The following is an 18,828-nucleotide window of genomic DNA, read 5'->3' on the forward strand; positions in this document are numbered from 1 at the left end:
GTAGTGGAAGAATAAACCTTCTTCATATAGTAATCTGTAAATGAAAGCTAATTTGATGCAGAATGTGTCTTGAGATTGAAATTGTGGATGAAGCCCAGTGTACTTAAAAGCATCAGGAAAGAACAATACTCTACAAAACTCTTTCAAACCATTCCTAATCTTTAAACTGAGTCCTTAATATATGCTGTATGGTGACTAAATATATCAAGCAATACCCTGACAAGTTTGTGTGACAGTTATAAAGTTAATTTTCCATCCGCAGTATTTGTTTTCAAGTAATGCTGTAGTTAAGATCGTTTTATTTCAAAGTATGGACTTTTGACAGCGCCAAACAGCAGTTATATAACGTTTTTAGGATTAACAGATTTAAATATGAGATTCTATATGGTAACAAAGAAAGCACCTAAATAGAAATGTATTTACCTAATAGTAAGGATTAGTGTGTTAGCTGCATCGTCAAATTCTTATAACCCAGTCATCATGGCAGGGTTTCTAAAGAGGAACACACTGTACGCCACTGTTTTAATCTACAAGGGATCCCAGACAGGGTTAGTATAGTTCTTTGCCCCAGAAGCAATCAAACGAGCCGAGCCTGAGAAGGACTCTGACCTTTCATAGATGTTGCTGGCTGTATTACACGGTGACCACACCTGAGCAATCCTAGGTAGTGCTAGAGTGTAATAAGTTTGCTGTCAGCATTGAGGAATGCAACCTGTATTTAATTACTTAAGTCACAGGATATCTATGTTCTAGTGGACCTTTTACACTGGAGTCCATAAATATTGTGTTCAAGAATTATTTCACTTGTGTTAGTATCTGTACTAACTTTTTGCTAAAGAGATATTGCCTTCAGGGCAAATGCTAATTTAAATTTGTATGTGTTGCCAATGTCGCTGACTCCCCTCTTCAAGAATTTCTGATATTCTGCACCCTCTTTCTAGATCTCACAGAGGACTGCTACTTATTAGTTAGTGTGCTCTTTTTCACAGTGCTTCTGGCGATCTTGTTTTGGGGCATATTTTGGATTGCCTGCACTTATGTGTGCATCAAATCTGCAAGTCCCTCTTTTAAAGTTTTCATTGCTGCTTTTGGCCAAATATTATTTGTTACCGAGTTTCTTTGAGGGATTCCCCCTGTCTATATAGTTATCTTGTAGCCCTATCCGGTCTTACCCAATGTTACTCCATTGCACTTTCAGATGTATTATTTGTCACGAATATCCCAAATTCTTTCTTTGGGGCAAACCCAGACATTTCCTCTAAAGATATATACATTTTGATCTAGATTAGATTACATCACTGACCCAGTGTGCTTTGACGGACCATTTGCTCTGATGATTGAAAGAAATGCCTTGGTGAGCTGCAAATTGCATGTAAAGTAATTTTACCCATTGGCATTTGTGTTTTATATAAACCACTAGACATTTCCTTTCCCAGCAGTTCTGTGGGGCGAACCTTAACCTCCATGTTTCAGTCCACGTGTTTTGCAATTAAATGTCAGACATGTGCCCCATAAATTCTCGGGCAGCTGATCTTGGCTTTGGCCATGTATATTGTGGTAAATTAACGTCTGATCTACAGCGTTGTAGTAGCTGTTTATTACTGGTTATTGACACACTAGTTCTGCTTTATTTATTTAGTGTTGTACTGAAAAGTCTGTTTTATTAAAGTCAATCACAAAGCATTCATACCTCACTTATGTAGTTGAGTCTTTTCAAGAAAACATCCCAAAAAGACCCACAGCAGCTAGAAAGGAAGGCATCCGAATCCTCCACATCAAGCAGATTTTTTGTTAACATCCCAACAACTCTAGTGAACGCCACTGATAATCCTCATGCAACAAGGAGGCTCTGCGTTGGGGAAACTGGTACAAAATAGATACATTGTAATTCCAAAATATCTCACAGAGAGCTATCGCATGCATCCAATGCATTACCTCAAAAAGAGTTACCCCCATCACCTTCCCAAATCCTACCATCTATCTGACCCTCCATTCCCTAAACCAGGTAAAAAAAGGCCTAGTATAGCCCCCATGTCCTTAAGCCTTGATATTTGCATCAAGACCACACCTGCTTTGACACGTCCAATAAGGACTGGGCAGCATCAATATGCACAGCATGCAGCCTCTGGTTGAATACCACAGTGAGTTCACTTGGTACCAAACTGTTGCCTCAAAACCTAAAGTGACAAACTTTTTATTATGGTGGTGTTGAATTGTGTCAGATCTCGCATGAGCTCCCTGTTTGGAACTAGAAGGGGGAGGATTCTATACCCCAAAGGGAACATAGGTTTCTTCCTCACTACCGCCATGATAACTGCTTCTCTCTTCTACCCTGTGAAGATATTCCCTCCTTCATGTAGATTCCACCTAATCCATGGGCGGGGTGCCAATAAGTTGAGCCTCTGAAAGGGTATGCATCCCAGGATCTGAAGATTAGCAGCACAGGCTTGGCTCTTCTAACATTCCAGCTTGGTTTTTAATTGGTGACCTGAGTGGACTGCACATTTAGGTATTTATGCAAGTTCCTAACTTCTTTCTGCAGGTCAGATACTTGTGTGTCCCTATTGCCCTAATCTATTAGACACTGTACCCATCCTGGACCCCACACTCTCAACGCTTCTTTGCACATTAGCCAGGTTTTCTTTAATTGCAGCTGCCACCTTTATCTCTGTGTTGCCTGTAGTTTCCTCATGCCGACAGTAGAGGAGATTGTCCCTGAGATAAGCTCTTGTGTTGTCACTGTACAATGTCTTCGAAAGGTCTGCCCACCAGAAGGAAATTGCATGAGTCTATACATAAGAATAGCTAATTCCTCTAGTAAAACTGCATGGAGTATCCCAGAGGCATTGGCCCCCCCTTATATAACCTGCCTGCACCTTTCATCAATGGATCCATGATGTTAGGTTTCAACCAGCCTGTCGGAGAGTACCGATTGTTCTGCATTTGTGGGCCAGATGTACACAGTAGTCACCTTAAAAAAATTAAACATTACCCCACAACAAAGATGTAGGAAATGAAAGCAATAAAACGAAAGGAAAATAGCAGGCCAGTACAATCAAACGTGATCACCCTCAGGTGCTAGGGAAAAGATGGAACAGTAGCATTGTCCCTAGGTCCCACACTGATAGCAATTAAACACAGCGGTTATAGGGAGGCCACGTTTTAAATCTTGAGGACAATCATCAAGGTTCCAGATGACTCCCACCTGCAAAGTCAGGCGTAAAAGGACTACCTAAGTTGCTGTGGGTGCAAAGTGTCATCAGAGCCATTCCAGTGCCAGTAACATGTGGGGAAGAGAGTGCTTTGGGCACAGGAAAGCTGAACGAATGGAGACGATGTCCCTTGACTAAGCCTTGCATCTTTAATGTTGCATTTGTGCTTTCCATGCTTTTTGCATGTCTTTAATGGCTATCATCATCATCTTTATTTCGGCTCCAATGAGCCATAAAAGTACCGAATTACACAGCACATACAAAGAACCGAATAAATAGAAAAAATAATAAAGTAAATACACTATGAGAACACACAATTCTCAGGAATAAAAGAAACGTTAAGCTGCCAACATTACTGAGTGAAGTGGAAAAGCAATACAATTATAAAAACCCCATAAAAGCATAGCTAAGATCACAAAGTTTGCACTCAATAAAACGAAACACACTGAGATGCCCACTTGTCCTTCTGGCGTCAAAGATGGGCAGCCTCTAATAATAACCTAAGAAAAGCTCTCAGCCGTCCCTCGTTGCAAACCGGTCAACTAAAATTATAATCTGAATTTAGGTTTCCTTCATATCACTAGGTTTTACTAGTTTATTAAAGTGTGCAGTGCAAAAAGATTGTAAAAGTTTAACCTATATCGTTTTAGTATTGTACAGGTCACAGCTTGCCCCAACAACCTTTTGTCTAATGTACCATATTGAGAGTTAAATGTTGGGAACTGAATATACAACCCTGGACCTGGCATCTGATTTACAGATCCTTAAAGCTGAATTTCGGTTCTCTAAGTAAAGAGGGATGATCCAACGTTTGTGCTGCTTAGCATAAGCAGTAAAAAAGACTGACACATGTTCATCATTTTCAGTCATCGGACATCCCACAGGGCATAAATTATTGTTGGGCTTGGCAGTATTTTTATTCCATGTGCCAGTAAAGGCACCCAGTGGGAGTATTCCAAGTCTGAACATAATAATCCAAGATCTTACAGAAGGGACACTCACATAATCCATAAATTCTTCATAGCGGGAATCACACTTGATGGATAAATAAAGATCAGACAAACTAACCGCAGGAACAAGGGAAATCTTATTGTAGAGAACAGTGTTCCAATAACACGATTTAACTATTTTCTGGGTGTTCTTCGACATGGAAGAAGGATTCTGACCGTATTCAGAAAGGCCAAGCTTGAACAGCCAAGTTTTGATGTGGGATACCCAGGGGATCATGAGAGCCAGGCGATTGTCTACGACCTCCCTGACATAGTCTCTATACAGGGCTAGTTCCTCATTTGCCAGAGTCTGGTCCAGTATAAGATGTGTTTCAGACGGGCTATATCATATTTTGCCTTTCATAGTTTATCTCTTTGACACATCTTGTTCTGTATTTAGCTAAACCTTCTTCTCATGTAGTTAAGTGGTCTTTACTGAAACAGTGAGGATAGTTACTCCCTCTCCATGCCTTCAAGCATAGGAGAAAATGCACTTGTGGCATTAACTCACCAGGCTGTGGAATTGCAGGACCAACTTTGGTATTTATTCCAACTATATTTTGGAATTTAATGAGCGATCTTTTGACAGGGGAATCGTACTTGGATTCAGTCGTGGGATGAGAAAGTGGTCTCTGGAAGAGAAATTCCTCCACAACAAATGCTTGGAGCGGCACATTAGCTCCTTTGCTCCAAAGAGTTTGTGTAGAAAATTCTTGGAATACACAATATTGCTTTAGGACTGACCGTGTTAAGGTTTCAGATGGCTCAGTTTCTGTGATCCAGTTTATGAACCAATGGAAATCAGAGCAGTTTGCCATTATGAAAGATTAGTAGCACTACTGTCTTGAGCACTACATTTCAATCTGTGTGGGGTATCTTGGGTCTTCTACAACGTTATTGTGGAATGAAACTTAAGCTACTTTGGAGACTCAAACTGGAGGCTAGATAATTTTCCTTTTCATTCAACCTGCCTGGAACATTTTTGACATAGATCACTCTGACACGCATCTCAGTAGCCATCTCCCATAACGTTTCAGCAGGTAACCGGACAGTGAGGCTCGGGCTATGGATGCTTTTCTCCTCTCAACCTTGTTCTGGTCTAAACACTCAAGTTTTTTTTTACCTCTTTGCAGTGATCTGAAATATTAACCTGTAAGTGACCAGTTTTTGGGCCACTTGTCATGATAATTCCCATCTGTCATGGTCTCCTATGTCTTGGAATCTGCTATGGAAAAGCCCTTCTATCCTTTCAGAAGTTTGAGTCTTGTTCCATTTAGATGGATCCCCTCGTTCTCTGGTACTTTAAGGTACTTTGCTGAATTTGCAGGTAGAAAGGTTTCTGTCAGTCATTGAACTCAATATTCAGAGTTTTCTGGGAACCATAGAACACAAATTCTGCCCATCCTCAATTAGAGCAGGTGCCTGGCAAAAATATGTGGATAACAATGCAGACAAGGTGGTGCAGCTGGTCAACTATCTGTCTGGTTTTTGCTACCATGGGCTTCTCGCCAGTTAATTAATTTGTGCTACTTCTCTGAACAGGTCCTTTTGAATAGTGTTTCTGTTTCAGCTGATAAGGATACTTTCATTGACAGGATAGTTTAACACATACACCGATATGAAAGAAGTTCTCAGCCATTTCTCTTCTTGGATAGAAAATACAGTTGTTTGAGAAAACATTTAATAAAACTCTCAGCCCATCCAGGAGAGAGCTTCCGATGTTAATGCTTAGATCTCTCGACATTTGATATTTTGTGTGGTAACCAGGCAGTAGAGGCTGGTGTGTAGATACAAGGGGGGGGAAGGGCACTGACGGAAGGTGATGAGCCAAATAAAAAAAATTAAAACGCCCACTTACCTGCCGCATCACCACATCACTCCTTTCATGCTGCTCTCTCCAACCCTGCAACACCGCATGGGTTGGAGAGAGCTTCAGGGCTCATGATGGTTTGAGGCCAGGCCCTCCTGATCACTGAATAGCAGCGCAACAACTCCTCCACCAGTCATCCCCACTGGCCCCGCTCAGCTCTGAGAGCAGAAATAAAACGATAATAAACAATGGTTTATTATCATTGTATTTTTTATTTTTTTGGCTTCTGGCAGGTGGGGTGACGCTGCTCTGCTATAGCGGAAGAGCCGCCGCTGGTAATCAGGACTACCAAGAACCTGTCGACTTTCGTTACTTCTCTATATAGCTCAATGCAGACCTCCCCAGACAGAATTGTTGCTCAGTAGAGTAAAGCAGAATATGCATGATTCAGGGATTGGTCTGTCTATATTTTGGGCCCACTCAGCCCAAGTCTTCAAAAAGTTGTACTGTTTTCTGCATATTGTTCCACTTTATGCTTGTGTAGCGAACCTCCTTGAACATAGCAGACAGGCTTTAAACATACAAAGCTGATGAGTGGCGAGTAAGCCTGGCCTTGTGATTCAATCCACATTTTATTTAAAAGAAACAGTAGTTTTTCACTGTATTTATTCCTGCCTTCAAAGTTGATCCAAACTAAATTTCACATCTAATGGGGGGGGGGGGGGGGGACTCTAATTAAATCTTTTTTTCAGAATAGAAATTTCAACTATGTCCTTGTATTTATTTTTGCATTTCTCTCTGCGGTTGATTTGTAAACCGCTTTCCATTCATTTTATGGGCTTGAAAACCTCAGTATTTCCACATGTCCCAGTTGGTGCAAAGGGAACCACTCTTCATTCCACATGCTGTTCTTTTGATTATTTAAAAAACAATACCTTGCTCTACCCTTAAAGCATTGTGCCTGTGTTTTGTATTATGTTCAGTTTATTTCTTGAAAATAATTCTAATTCCCTTGTAACTTTGTGAGGGACTTCATCATATTAAGTAGCTGAAGCCTTTTTAGTCGAAACATAAATGCTGACTAAAACCCTACCTCCCCCCGCCCCCCAAAAAATTAAAAGTAAGGGTGTGAAACTGAACAGTTGCTTTCAAGTTCTCATTCGCATTGGAATTCTCTCTCTGGTAATCCGTGCCAGGTTACAGACTGAGTATTAGAGAATAGGACAAGTGTCCTGTACACTTTCTGCCTCAGGTGGCAGCTGAGTGAGTTCAGCAGATGTTCATTCCCTCAGTGCAAGCAACCTGTTTCTGTGCTTTCATGCAACATGTGGAAATCGGGAAATAAATAAAAAAAAAATCCCTTAAAGTTGGTTCTTCATCTATACCCCAGCAGCAACATCCCAACACAGCATGGGGGGGGGTGGGGGTGGAGGGGGGTCGGACTGTTGTTTGAAGTACTAAGCAGAACACTGAGAAGAGAGCAAGAAAACACATGCAGCCTTTGCAACTTCATGGAGAGCTGAAACAAAAAGGGAAAAGTAACTCCTTAAATGTGATGTGCAGGAGGGTACAAGTCAGACAGACAGCTTTTAGTGGTCTGTCGGCAAAAGCCTCTTGTGGACCTTAGTAAAAATCTAAATCTACAATGTGCTTAGAGCCCACCCATGTTTACCGCTGGTTGTTAGTGTCACTCTCATTTGCTTGTTTCTTATTTAATGGCTTGTCTTCCTTTTTTCTGTTTGTCCCTTTCCCTGGAGCCTCTTTACCATTCTTTAGATTGGATGACCTGTACTCTTCCACTGCTCTCAATATGGGAACTGTATTTTTTTCAATTTTTTTTCATAGCGCTCCACGAGAGAGAGGGCACATGGTTTTAGCTCTCTCGCTTGTATGCTGCTTCCTCTGTCAAGCAACCCCTCTCCTGTGCTCGATGTTGTTACCTCAACTCCCCCTCTTCCAAGCTCTAATTTGCTTTTCCCCGTCTCTTCCAGCTGGTTTGTATATATTTGCTTCCTAGTGGCATAGCATTAAGCGCCTTTATTTGTGACTTCCATGTTAAGACACTCCAAGTTGCTTTGTCCCACCCGCTTCCCTGTTGGTCTATGAACCCCTTGCAGTCAGTAACCTTCTTTTTAATTTTTTTTATTTTTCGGGTGGGCTCAGGAACTGCAATTTGCTGCCAGGCCGCTCCACTGTGTAGAAAGTGCTTTTGTGCAGCTAAAATTAAACTAGTTTTTTCCCCCTATCCAAATGAATATTTTATTTTGATTGGTAAACAAAAAAGAAAAAGATGGAGCCCGCTTCATTTCCAGAAACAGTCGCTTGATCACATACATTCCACCCCCCCCCCCCCCTGTTTTATTGCACAGCATCAGTAAAAAGCCAGTCGGTCAAAATGTTTATTACATTGCAAAAGTTATGAATGCAGAGAATTTCTTCTTATTGGTCCTACTATGTTTAAACTTTTTACTTGAATTTGGATTTTTCTGTGCCATGACCGAGAACAGAATCATCAACTTAAATTGTTTTAAAATCAAACGAAGGAAGTTTAGAAGATGTATGCAGACTGAGCAGTGGTATCTGTTTATGGCTTACAGTGTGATAAACAAGAACGGAATTGATGAAGCAATAGTATTTTATACCTCATTATTAAAAATAAAGTCATTAAAAAATGTACAATTGGACACTAAAAATGTAATGTGGTTATGACAAAGATTTTGATACTGACATCTTTATTTTTTTATAGAAGCACTAAAATAATCTTTTTTTGATGCACAGGTACAGTGGCAGAGAAGCAGCAGTTAAAGGAGGTGGCGGAGAGTGACATAGCTGACATGATTATAAATGAAATATCTAGAGTGCCAATACCCTTTGGATTATTTTCAAACTGTAAGCTCTGAGAATTCCTAATACATAATTTGTGAGACAAATCGTTGGCTTCTTCATTCCTGTCCCTGTTGTGCACGATGTGTTTTCCAGTCTTTTTGCCTAGTCTCTTTCCTATTGGTGCAAAACCTCCCTCTTTATTTATTCTTTCATTTTAGTCTTCCATAGCATGCAATGCACAGCAAACCTTTAGCTCCCTTCTGACACATATTCAGGACATTGTGGTCGAATGATCTCCCTATCTCCATGTTTACACTGTTGTCCCTTTCGGTTGCTCATGCTATCTCTTGTTACTCTTACCTTTCGCTGACCGTCTAACAATCAACAAGCAATGTATTATTCATTTGCATGTTGCCTGCTCCTGCTGTATCATCTGTACATCCTCCCGTAGCTTTCTTGCTCTCCATAACCTCTATTCCATAACTTCCCTTATATATGACATCATTAATGTGCATTTATGGGCCTTCCACTGGACCATTATTCGCCTTCCATTCAGTTTCTTTTTTCGGGTGGCATCCTTCTTTTCCGAGATCTCCATCACACTTTCAAATACACAAGGCTTCTGTTTAGCTCATTACTTTTAATGATTTACTCTGCTTTCTCGAATTCAAAACATTATTTTCACAATGAGAAAAACTTTCACTGGAATCCAAAAGCTTAATGAAAATGTGTTGATGTTTTTTCAGCTGGAGCATGCCAACGTTTCTTGAAGCTTTTCTGTGGCTGCGTAGCTGCTGTAAGCTGTGGCTTTCTGTATATCTTCTACCTCGTGCAATCCTATCCACATAAATTCCTGCATTCCACGAGGCAGGTAAGACATCCATATTTTATTATTTCAATATTTTTACGCTCTTGGTGTATTTTATACTATAGTGGTCTTATTTTGGGATTGATCAAAAATTTTGCAATCAGCACAGCTTTCTATGTGTTTTGGTAAGATGCTCAGTTGGTGAAAGGTCTCTTTCCATAGTTTTGTGCCCCAAATACTTCCTTTCCTCACTATAAGTTGCCATCAGAAGTGTTCTGCATGGTCCCTGAAACTTAGTGTCTCAAAGCGATCTTTGTAATAAGTATTGCTGCTGTCCCTGGATTCACAGAAGCCAGATACTTCACTCCATTGCCATGCGCTTCTCCTTGGACTTTAACTTTCAGGGTCTAGCACCGTCAAACATTCAAGGCTCACTCTTGGAACTAGTTACATGGCCAGGGCCTGTTCACCTCACCAGTTTTAGTTTGTTAGTGACTGGCTATTTTTAGGTCTCTCCTACCAGACAGCACAAGCGGTCTGTTTGCCAAAAGACCTATTGTCCCCGCCCATTGCTTACCTTTGTTTGGGTTTGTTGTCACTTTCATTTGTTTGCTTTTTATTGGTTCGCTAGTGTAGCCTTTTCTTCCTCATGTGTTTGCCCTTCCATCGGAGCATGGCGTTTTACTTGTGTCCTTCCACTACGTACTTTACAGGAACAATTGTTTTCTTTTTGGTTAAGCACTCAATGAATGTGCGCATTTGTTTTTCAAATGTCTCTTATATTTCTCTTCCCTACTCCTTCGTGCTCTGTTTTGCTTGCCCACATGCTTCGCCCACAGCGCCCTCTGTGTTGAGCTCACCGTCATGTGCTTCTATGTTGCTTGCTCTCGCCTGTCTCATGTGTCTCTCCCCATACTCTCAGTGTTGCTTCTGTCTTCAGTGTTTTTTTACCCTCCACGCCATCTGTGTTGCTTCCGGACCATCTATGTAACTTCCTCGTTATTTAACCTCCGTGCTCCTTCTCCAGCCCTTTTTAGAAAAAAAGAAAATGCTTTCACGCTAGTTTCTTCTTGGATTTTTTAAAACTTTTTTTTTAAATGTACTGATCTAACTCTGGTCTGTTAATAAACAGAAAATAAAATCTCCCCGTCAATTTGTAGGTATGCATGCCTACAACAAGATAGGGCCATAGCATCATATTGCCTTCTTTTGGAGGGGGTGGATGGGGTTCTGCTTTAGTATGTGGCAAAGCATCAGGGATAATGTACAGCATCTCTAACAAGCATTTGCAATGCAATAGGACTCGCAGCATTAAAGTTTGAGTTACTGGCATTGTAAATGAGAATGCTTTGCATTAATTTTTTTTAATTTGCAATTGGTATATAAACATTGTATGTGAGTGGTTAGCTGTTGCTTATGCTAAGCTAAGTTGGCAGTAATATAGAGTGCTAGTCTTGCTTGTTATAAGCATGCTGATTTAAAGCACTCTGATACCTGCGGGTAAAGTTTGCGCTATATAAAAGTGAAAACAAATAAATAAACAAAAAACAGCCTACCTGTACCACGTCCGTTCTTATGACAGAAGCATGCACAAAGAGAAGGGATAGAGGTGTGCACACACAAGGAAGCAGGGACGTGCACACATGAAACAATGGAAGCGCAGAGGTACGCATAAACGCGGGGCACAGGGAGGCAGAGGGATGCACACAAGAGAAGCTGAGAGGTGCAAGCGGGGATGGGGAGGCACATGGATGCACACAGCACGAAAGAGACAGGGAGCGTACAGGTGCACAGAGGAATGCATAGGAAGGCGTAGAGGTGCACAGAGCGGGAGGCAGAGAGGAGTGCACACAAGCGAGGCTAAGAGGTGCAGCAGGAGATGCAGATTCTTGCAAATAGAGGTGAGGACACAGGGGTGTAAGGGTGGACACTGGAGGGCATAGGGAGGCACATAGATGCATACAGCACCAGGAGTCAAAGCGTGCCTGTGGTAGAAGCTCTCTGGTCAGAGGGTAATCCTAGGGGCTGTTGCCAAAGACATTTGCATGATTACATTTGACATTGAAAATGCTCTCCCCTGCTGCATCGTGGAGCTCTTTTAAGGATGGACCTTCTCAGTTATTCAAGTGGGAAGAAGGCTCTTTGGATCACTGTGCCAACCACAGGGGAGATGCTTAGGTCACTGCTAAGGTGTGGCAGCTGTGGGGGGGGAAGGAAGATGTGAGGTTTATATTCAAGAGCATAGTAGTTAACTTGTGCTGGTGAGGCTGGCTGTCCCCACCAGCACTCATTTGAGGGGAAGAGGACTCTTTGGAGTTCTCCAGCAGGCGGGAAACCACTGAAAAGCTTCATTGGTAGGCTGGTGTGTAGCCTTCATAGTTCTTCCAGGCGCACTTAAGACATGTTGCGCTGGTGGTGATACATAATAATTGGAGTGGATAGGTTGTCTAGCCTGGATCAGCAGAAATGGATCAGCAGAAATGAATCCGCAGTAATGGAAAGAGCCTGCCAGGTATGAACCAAGACTGCAGACCCTGTACGTGACAGACTGGGAGCAGAGCGGTTATACTCAACAGTACAGTCGAGCAAGAGCCAGTCTGTGTGTGTTTCCATTTACATGGGTAATTTTATAGTTGCACATATGAAAACATGCGTCTGTCCAGGTCGGACCAGGACACTAAGCTCACCTAAAGGGTCCTTGGTCCTTGGAGCTACATGTCCTGATCCTAAAAAGGATCGCCAGGGTCTAGGTCAAAACGTGCTTGCAAATGTAGCAGGAGCTCAGGGAAATAAGCACACGTCCTCCTTATGCAGGCCCTACATAATTTTAAGAAGTTTAATCTCTGAGTTTAGCACCAAAAAAAGTGAAACCATTTGGCAAAGGACCTTTCTGAAAGGAGGGTGCAAAAAACAAACCGAGGAAGTACTGTCAAAAACACCAATTGATACAAAACTGGAAGGGTACATATGGGATTGTGAGAATGAGGCCACCAGGCATAAAAATGCGAGACCGGTTGCATTGAATTTTGTTTTTGTTTTTTTGGCGGTTTTATAAAGCGCAAACTCAACCGGAAGGTATTGGAGCGCTTTACATGACCCCTTCTGTGTGCGAACTAGGACCTGCAACCCCTGTAGTCTCTATCCAGGACTCTATGGTTCTGCTCTTCCTGCGTATGCCCATCACAAGAGTGGGTAATTTGCTAGGCCCGCTGCTCATGCTGCAACATTTATTTAGATATTCTAAAGCAAACACGCTGTATATAATAATTGCGAAGCAGCTAATATGATTAATACCACTAGATTGCGCCGGAAGCTACATCAGCTCTGTTCCCGTTCCTTGAAGGACTATTTTTTAAACAAAGAAAAGCAAACCTTTTCTGGGGCTCACAAAGTTTTCCGACATGCCCCACTGTGCCCAGTATGGCGGACTCCGTGTCACTGGTTCATGTAATTCAAAGTCGTTATGTAAGGCAATTGGCTCTTTTGTAAAGTGCTCTGACACCTGCGGGTAATGTTCGCGCTATATAAAATCGCATTAAATAAAATAAACGGTGACGGTGTGTGATGAGAGCCGACATAGTCTGGCACACGGTGGCAATGCGCGAGTTGTAAAGTCTTCTGTGTATATTGAAAAAACAACTGTTTTCAACATGCACTTGAGTAGCGAAACCGAAACTTACCAGCCGCGCGTCGTGAGCTGTCTACGTTACAAGCTCACACGCGCGACCCAATCCGAAGGCGCGTCTGAATCTGCCGCTGCCGCTGCCCTTGACAATGCTGCGCGTGTGGCCAGCTCTTGTCTCCACTCGTTGTCGACAGCTATAGTTCTCGCGGCAAGAGCGCGCTTTCGCTAGGGCGAGACCTAAAAACCAGTGGCAAAGCCAGTAGATCCCAAAGATGAGGCCGTCTGGCTTTGCCAGTGCTTATCTTTTTCCTCCAGTTTGATTCGGAGCTCACTGGTCTGTGCTGTCTTTGTAGGACATCGTGTTCTCTTTGCTCTGCCTGTCACTCCTGGAGGTTCTGGGCTCTCTGTTCTCCCCCTCCTCCTTTCCCTTTCCTCCCTTGTCCATTGTTCAACTTTATACATGTGAGGTATCATCTTGGAAAGTTGAGGGCAACGTGCTAGTTATTAGTCATTAAAACATGCTCTTTCTTCATGTGTGCCATATCATTATGGCATAGAGCAACAAAGATAGATCACACTCCTGCTTTTTTGGCAGCTCAGATCACCAATTTTAGGGGATGGGCAGGCAGCCTAGCTCATTGTTGCTGGCAGTATTGGCCATTCCATTTGCTTCAGACGTTGCTTTGGGTGTTGCCTCCCTCGGGCCACAGACTGACCTGCTGCAATTAGTTTGCTTTAGGGAAGGTGAACACTAAATAATCTTCCTGCTCCATTACATTTATGTAGGAGAGGGGAAAGAAGAGAGTAGCATAGAGAGGCAGAAAAAGAGGAAAAATTAGGTCTGACTAATTTTAAAGAAGCACCTGACCGCATCAATGCAGTATAGTGTGTGTATGTGTGTGTATATGTATGTATATATATATATATATATATATATATATATATATATATATATATATATATATATATATATTTATATTTTCACAGTTTTCCCCACAGAGGAAGGTGGAGCCGCACACGACAACCAGATTTGTCAATTTCCTTTATTTTTCAATTGCTTCCTCAGCGCGGCATTGTACAAGACGCGTTTCTTTCTTCCTAGAACTTCTTCAATTGCAGAACACCGCTTTTCCGGGAACGCCAGCTTGTTACCACAAGTACCCAGTGATTTCGTTGTTTTTAAGCCTCCAATGGTCACTTTTGGCAGGTCACTTCCTGTTGTTAAGCATTGTGGTACATGTGGTGTAAGCGGCTCCCCGACTCCTTTAAATGTTTTTCTACCCTCCAGTGGGTACGGTGTTGTTTCAATGCCGACAATGTTTTTCATTTTTTCCTGGACCATTGTCCGACAACAGGTTTCCCCAAATCAGCTCCTTTGAAAGCATTTTTGAGTCCATTACCGGGTGCCAGTACCCGGGAGCACCACAACCTCCTGAGCCGTTTTATCGGAGCAACAAAAGAGGTTCAATTGGAGGGTGTATGGCGCTCTAGGTGGCAGCGCAGTCTCCTTCGGCGGAACCAAGCCGATAATTTATTTTCACAGTTTTCCCCACAGAGGAAGGTGGAGCCGCACACGACAACCAGATTTGTCAATTTCCTTTATTTTTCAATTGCTTCCTCAGCGCGGCATTGTACAAGACGCGTTTCGTTCTTCCTAGAACTTCTTCAATTGCAGAACACCGCTTTTCCGGGAACGCCAGCTTGTTACCACAAGTACCCAGTGATTTCGTTGTTTTTAAGCCTCCAATGGTCACTTTCGGCAGGTCACTTCCTGTTGTTAAGCATTGTGGTACATGTGGTGTAAGCGGCTCCCCGACTCCTTTAAATGTTTTTCTACCCTCCAGTGGGTACGGTGTTTCAATGCCGACAATGTTTTTCATTTTTTCCTGGACCATTGTCCGACAACAGGTTTCCCCAAATCAGCTCCTTTGAAAGCATTTTTGAGTCCATTACCGGGTGCCAGTACCCGGGAGCACCACAACCTGTAAACTGTGAAAATAAATTATCGGCTTGGTTCCGCCGAAGGAGGAACAGGTTTATATATATATAGATAAACCACACCTTTCTTGTGCCAAGCACCACTGACATAAAACATGAAACCATGTGTATTGATGGAGGCCTGTCATCACACGCAGATTTGCACTGGGAAAACCATATGAACACCAGGCAGGCAAGTAGACATTAAAATGAGAAAATAACTAGCAAGATGTAACATGGTGTGCCAGAGGCTTTTGATCCATATTTGTAATATTATGGTATTGCATATCCCGTGCATGGACTATTGATTTTATTGTGTCTGGCATCACATTTCTTGACCTGGCCTTACTGCTGCCCAAAAAGCATTTGTGTAGTGTAGTAGCCATTGAATGCTCCTGGTGTGCTAAATTGGATTAAAGATACACACATATGCACCTCTGCTGATGTACAGTATTTCATGCTTGCTGTCGATGCAGAGTCCATTGGTCCTTCATATATGTGGGATTGTATATCTACTTAATATGTCGGTTTGGATGACAAACCTCCTTGATGAATGACTATATGACGCAGCTTTCGTTGAAATGGCGAGTTAACCCCTTGAAGGAATGTAACTGATGTGTGGGGATCATGCTGGCGTGAATCTAAGTCCTACTATGAAACTGTGCTGATCAAGCTGTGTTGTGGCTTCAGTGGGCTCTGTTGGGATTTGCAGTGGGATTGGGCATTCCGAGATAATGTTCAACTAAAGTAAACTCATTGATAACTTTATTTCGGTCAGATGACCATAAAAGTGCACGTAAAATACATCAGCACGATCAATAAAACAATAAATAGTCATAAAATGTTAAAACCGAATTAAACTACGAGTTATCAGAATACAAAGGATAAAAGCAATAGGTACAACAATTAAGTTAAAAAAGTTTGTCACCAACGCCACATGCTGAAGAGATAACGTGAGACCGCAAACACAATGGGAGGATGGGTATCATAGGTCAATATCCTGCAGGCCTGTGTAAAATGCAAGAATCACAAATTCTTACAAACAGGGATCAGCCAACATTTTCTAATTGCCTAATAGGCAGGGCGGAAAAACAATACATGAGTTTCATTCTCGTTTTTATAGTTACATGCAGGGCAAGCTTCGTTATTAGGTTTTGACCATTTAGATGTGAAAGACCTAATAGGTAAAGTGCCATGCCTCAGCTGGAGATATAGCTTTCGAGCAAGCGGGGGGCGCTGGGGATATAGCTTTCGAGCAACTATATTATTGTTAACCTTGATGTAACTGTGCTATGTTGTTGTTCTTGTGTAGTTATCTTATATTTATATATACAAATGTTAGTATAGCAGTACAACTTTTTTTTTAAATAAAAGCAAATGTTAAAACAAATTGTACTTCAGAAATAAAAAATGCAAACTGTGCAGCTCACTCTGTTTATGAGTGTCTTAGCTTTTAAATGCACCCTGCTTTGACAGCTTTGTTGTATATCACGTGTATAACACGAGATAGCACGAGGTATGACTCGTGTCTATCTCGTGTCAGTTGTTTACTGTTCGGTGCACATGCTGCTGCATCTTTTGAAGGTGGGAGTTGGGAGTAGTTTAGAATGATGCAGGCATAACTTGTTCGACTGGACTTAATGCGAGACGTGTTTCAATAAACACCTTCATCAACAAACATCCTGCCACTTTGTATCTTTCCTACACTGGCGACGAGGGGAAAAGAACTTCTGTATTTCTAATTCTACTCATGAACAAGGATTTTCATCAATTTTAAATTTATCAGAATTAAAAAAAAAAAAATCCGGAATTCGAAGTACACTCTTAAAGCTTGTCGAAACCTGCAGATTCAACTTTAAAGAAGAATCGCATTCATCTTTTGAGGTATTTCTTTTAAATCATTGTTTTACCTCGAAAATTTCATCAGCGCGAGTCTTCACCAGCGCGAGTGCGAGTCTGCAGCGCGAGGTTTCCTTTGTGCGCAAGTACTTCTAAGACGCACAAACAACCTGCGTGTGACGTCAAACGTTTCCGAAACAAGCTCTACTGCCTTTCGAAAGAACGTCATTTCCACGGTGGCCATTTTGAATAGGTGAACTCAGTGTTTCAGTGATTTTCACCGTTTCTTTGATTTTTTTCAACTTTACACTTATGGAATCTTCGAATTAGGATTCGTTATACGATTGAGCAGTGGCTTAAGGTACCATTCTGGATTTTTGTTTTACTTTAGTTAAAAAATATATATAATTAAAAAAAAAAAAAAAGAATTCATTAATTGGTTGAACAAGTTATTAAGTTAACACTATAATATTTTACAATGAGTGGCATTGTTCCTCCTCCTTCATTCTTGGCAAACAAAGGTGATCCACCTATGGACTGGGAAATATGGGAACCAGTTTTCTTGGCCTATGTAGAAGTTATGGAAGGTACAGAATGTGAACCTGAGAGGACATTTTCACTTCTAAAACATTGTCTTGGGGGAATTGGATTAAAAGAATTCCTCACTCTTCCTGCCTTAACCAATCCTGGTGAGAAGGATGTTTATGAACGTGCAGCGGAGCAATTAAAAATAAGATTTGGAAAAAAAAGAACATTGTTATGGAGAGATTTATTTTCTATTCCCGTAAACAATCTGCAGACGAACCAATTGATGACTTTGTATCTTCTCTCAGATCACTTGCCGTCACTTGTGACTTTGAACACATAACTTATGAACAAGTATTGAGAGATCAAATATTGATGAGAACAAATAATAAAAAAGTCCAGGAAAGACTTTGGACAACATCAGATATGTCTTTAAATGCAGCTATCGATATTGCAAGGTCAATTGAACATTCTGAGAAGTTTGTGAAGGAAATAAGAGGAAGTGAAAAAGGAGATGTTTTTAGTGTTTCTAAAGAAGGAGAAAAATTTAAGAAACCTTTTATTTTGAAAAACGATTATTCTAACAATAAGAGTGATTCGAAATTTAAATATACTAAAAATGAGAAGAACGCTCAATGGATTTGCTTCAGATGTGGAAGTTCAAACCACTTAGCAAATTCTAAATCTTGCTCTGCTCTTGATAAAATATGTTTAAAATGTAATAAGAAAGGGCATTTAACTAAGTTTTGCAAATCTACCACCAGGAAAGTGAATATTGTTCAAGATGTTGATGATTATGATTCGCTAAATGAAAATGATATCAATACTGTCATCAATATTTGTGGAAGTGAGGGTGTAAGTAAATTTCCATCTTGTGATGTGATTATAGATGGAAAGACGATAAATGTATTTGTTGACACTTGTGCATGGTATACCTTACTAGGTTTAGATGTCGTAGAAAAGAATTTGGACAAACAAAAATCTACTTGAATCTGACATTTCTCCAGGGGGTTACACAGGACATAAAATTGAATTGGTAGGCTTTTTTGGGGGGAAAATCACATTTGCTAGTGAATCTACATTTTGGAAAGATCTATGTGGCAAAATCTGGGCAATCGTTGTTAGGATGGCCACACCAAGATCAATTGGGTATTAAGATAGATCCTAGACCCAATCCTCCAGTGTATTCTATTGCAAATACCAATGATTCGGATGGG

The 18,828-nt window shown here is 41.3% G+C and overlaps 1 protein-coding gene across 3 annotated transcripts in view; it reads left to right on the top strand.

Annotated features, from left to right (window-relative positions):
• The window catches only part of DPY19L4 (dpy-19 like 4), a 617,659-nt gene that overhangs the window by 37,432 nt on the left and 561,399 nt on the right, over positions 1–18,828 (top strand). For all 3 annotated transcript variants that reach the window (XR_015309916.1, XR_015309917.1, XM_086966015.1), the window contains exons 2-3: positions 8,790–8,900; positions 9,584–9,708. Coding sequence is in view for 1 of the 3 variants with exons in the window: in XM_086966015.1 (XP_086822141.1) it covers positions 8,790–8,900; positions 9,584–9,708 (236 nt within the window). In the remaining 2 variants the exon portion in view is untranslated. The remainder of the gene's footprint in view (positions 1–8,789; positions 8,901–9,583; positions 9,709–18,828) is intronic.

This window comes from Lissotriton vulgaris, chromosome 4_1, assembly GCF_964263255.1.
Source record: "Lissotriton vulgaris chromosome 4_1, aLisVul1.2, whole genome shotgun sequence".
NCBI classification, from domain to species: domain Eukaryota; kingdom Metazoa; phylum Chordata; class Amphibia; order Caudata; family Salamandridae; genus Lissotriton; species Lissotriton vulgaris.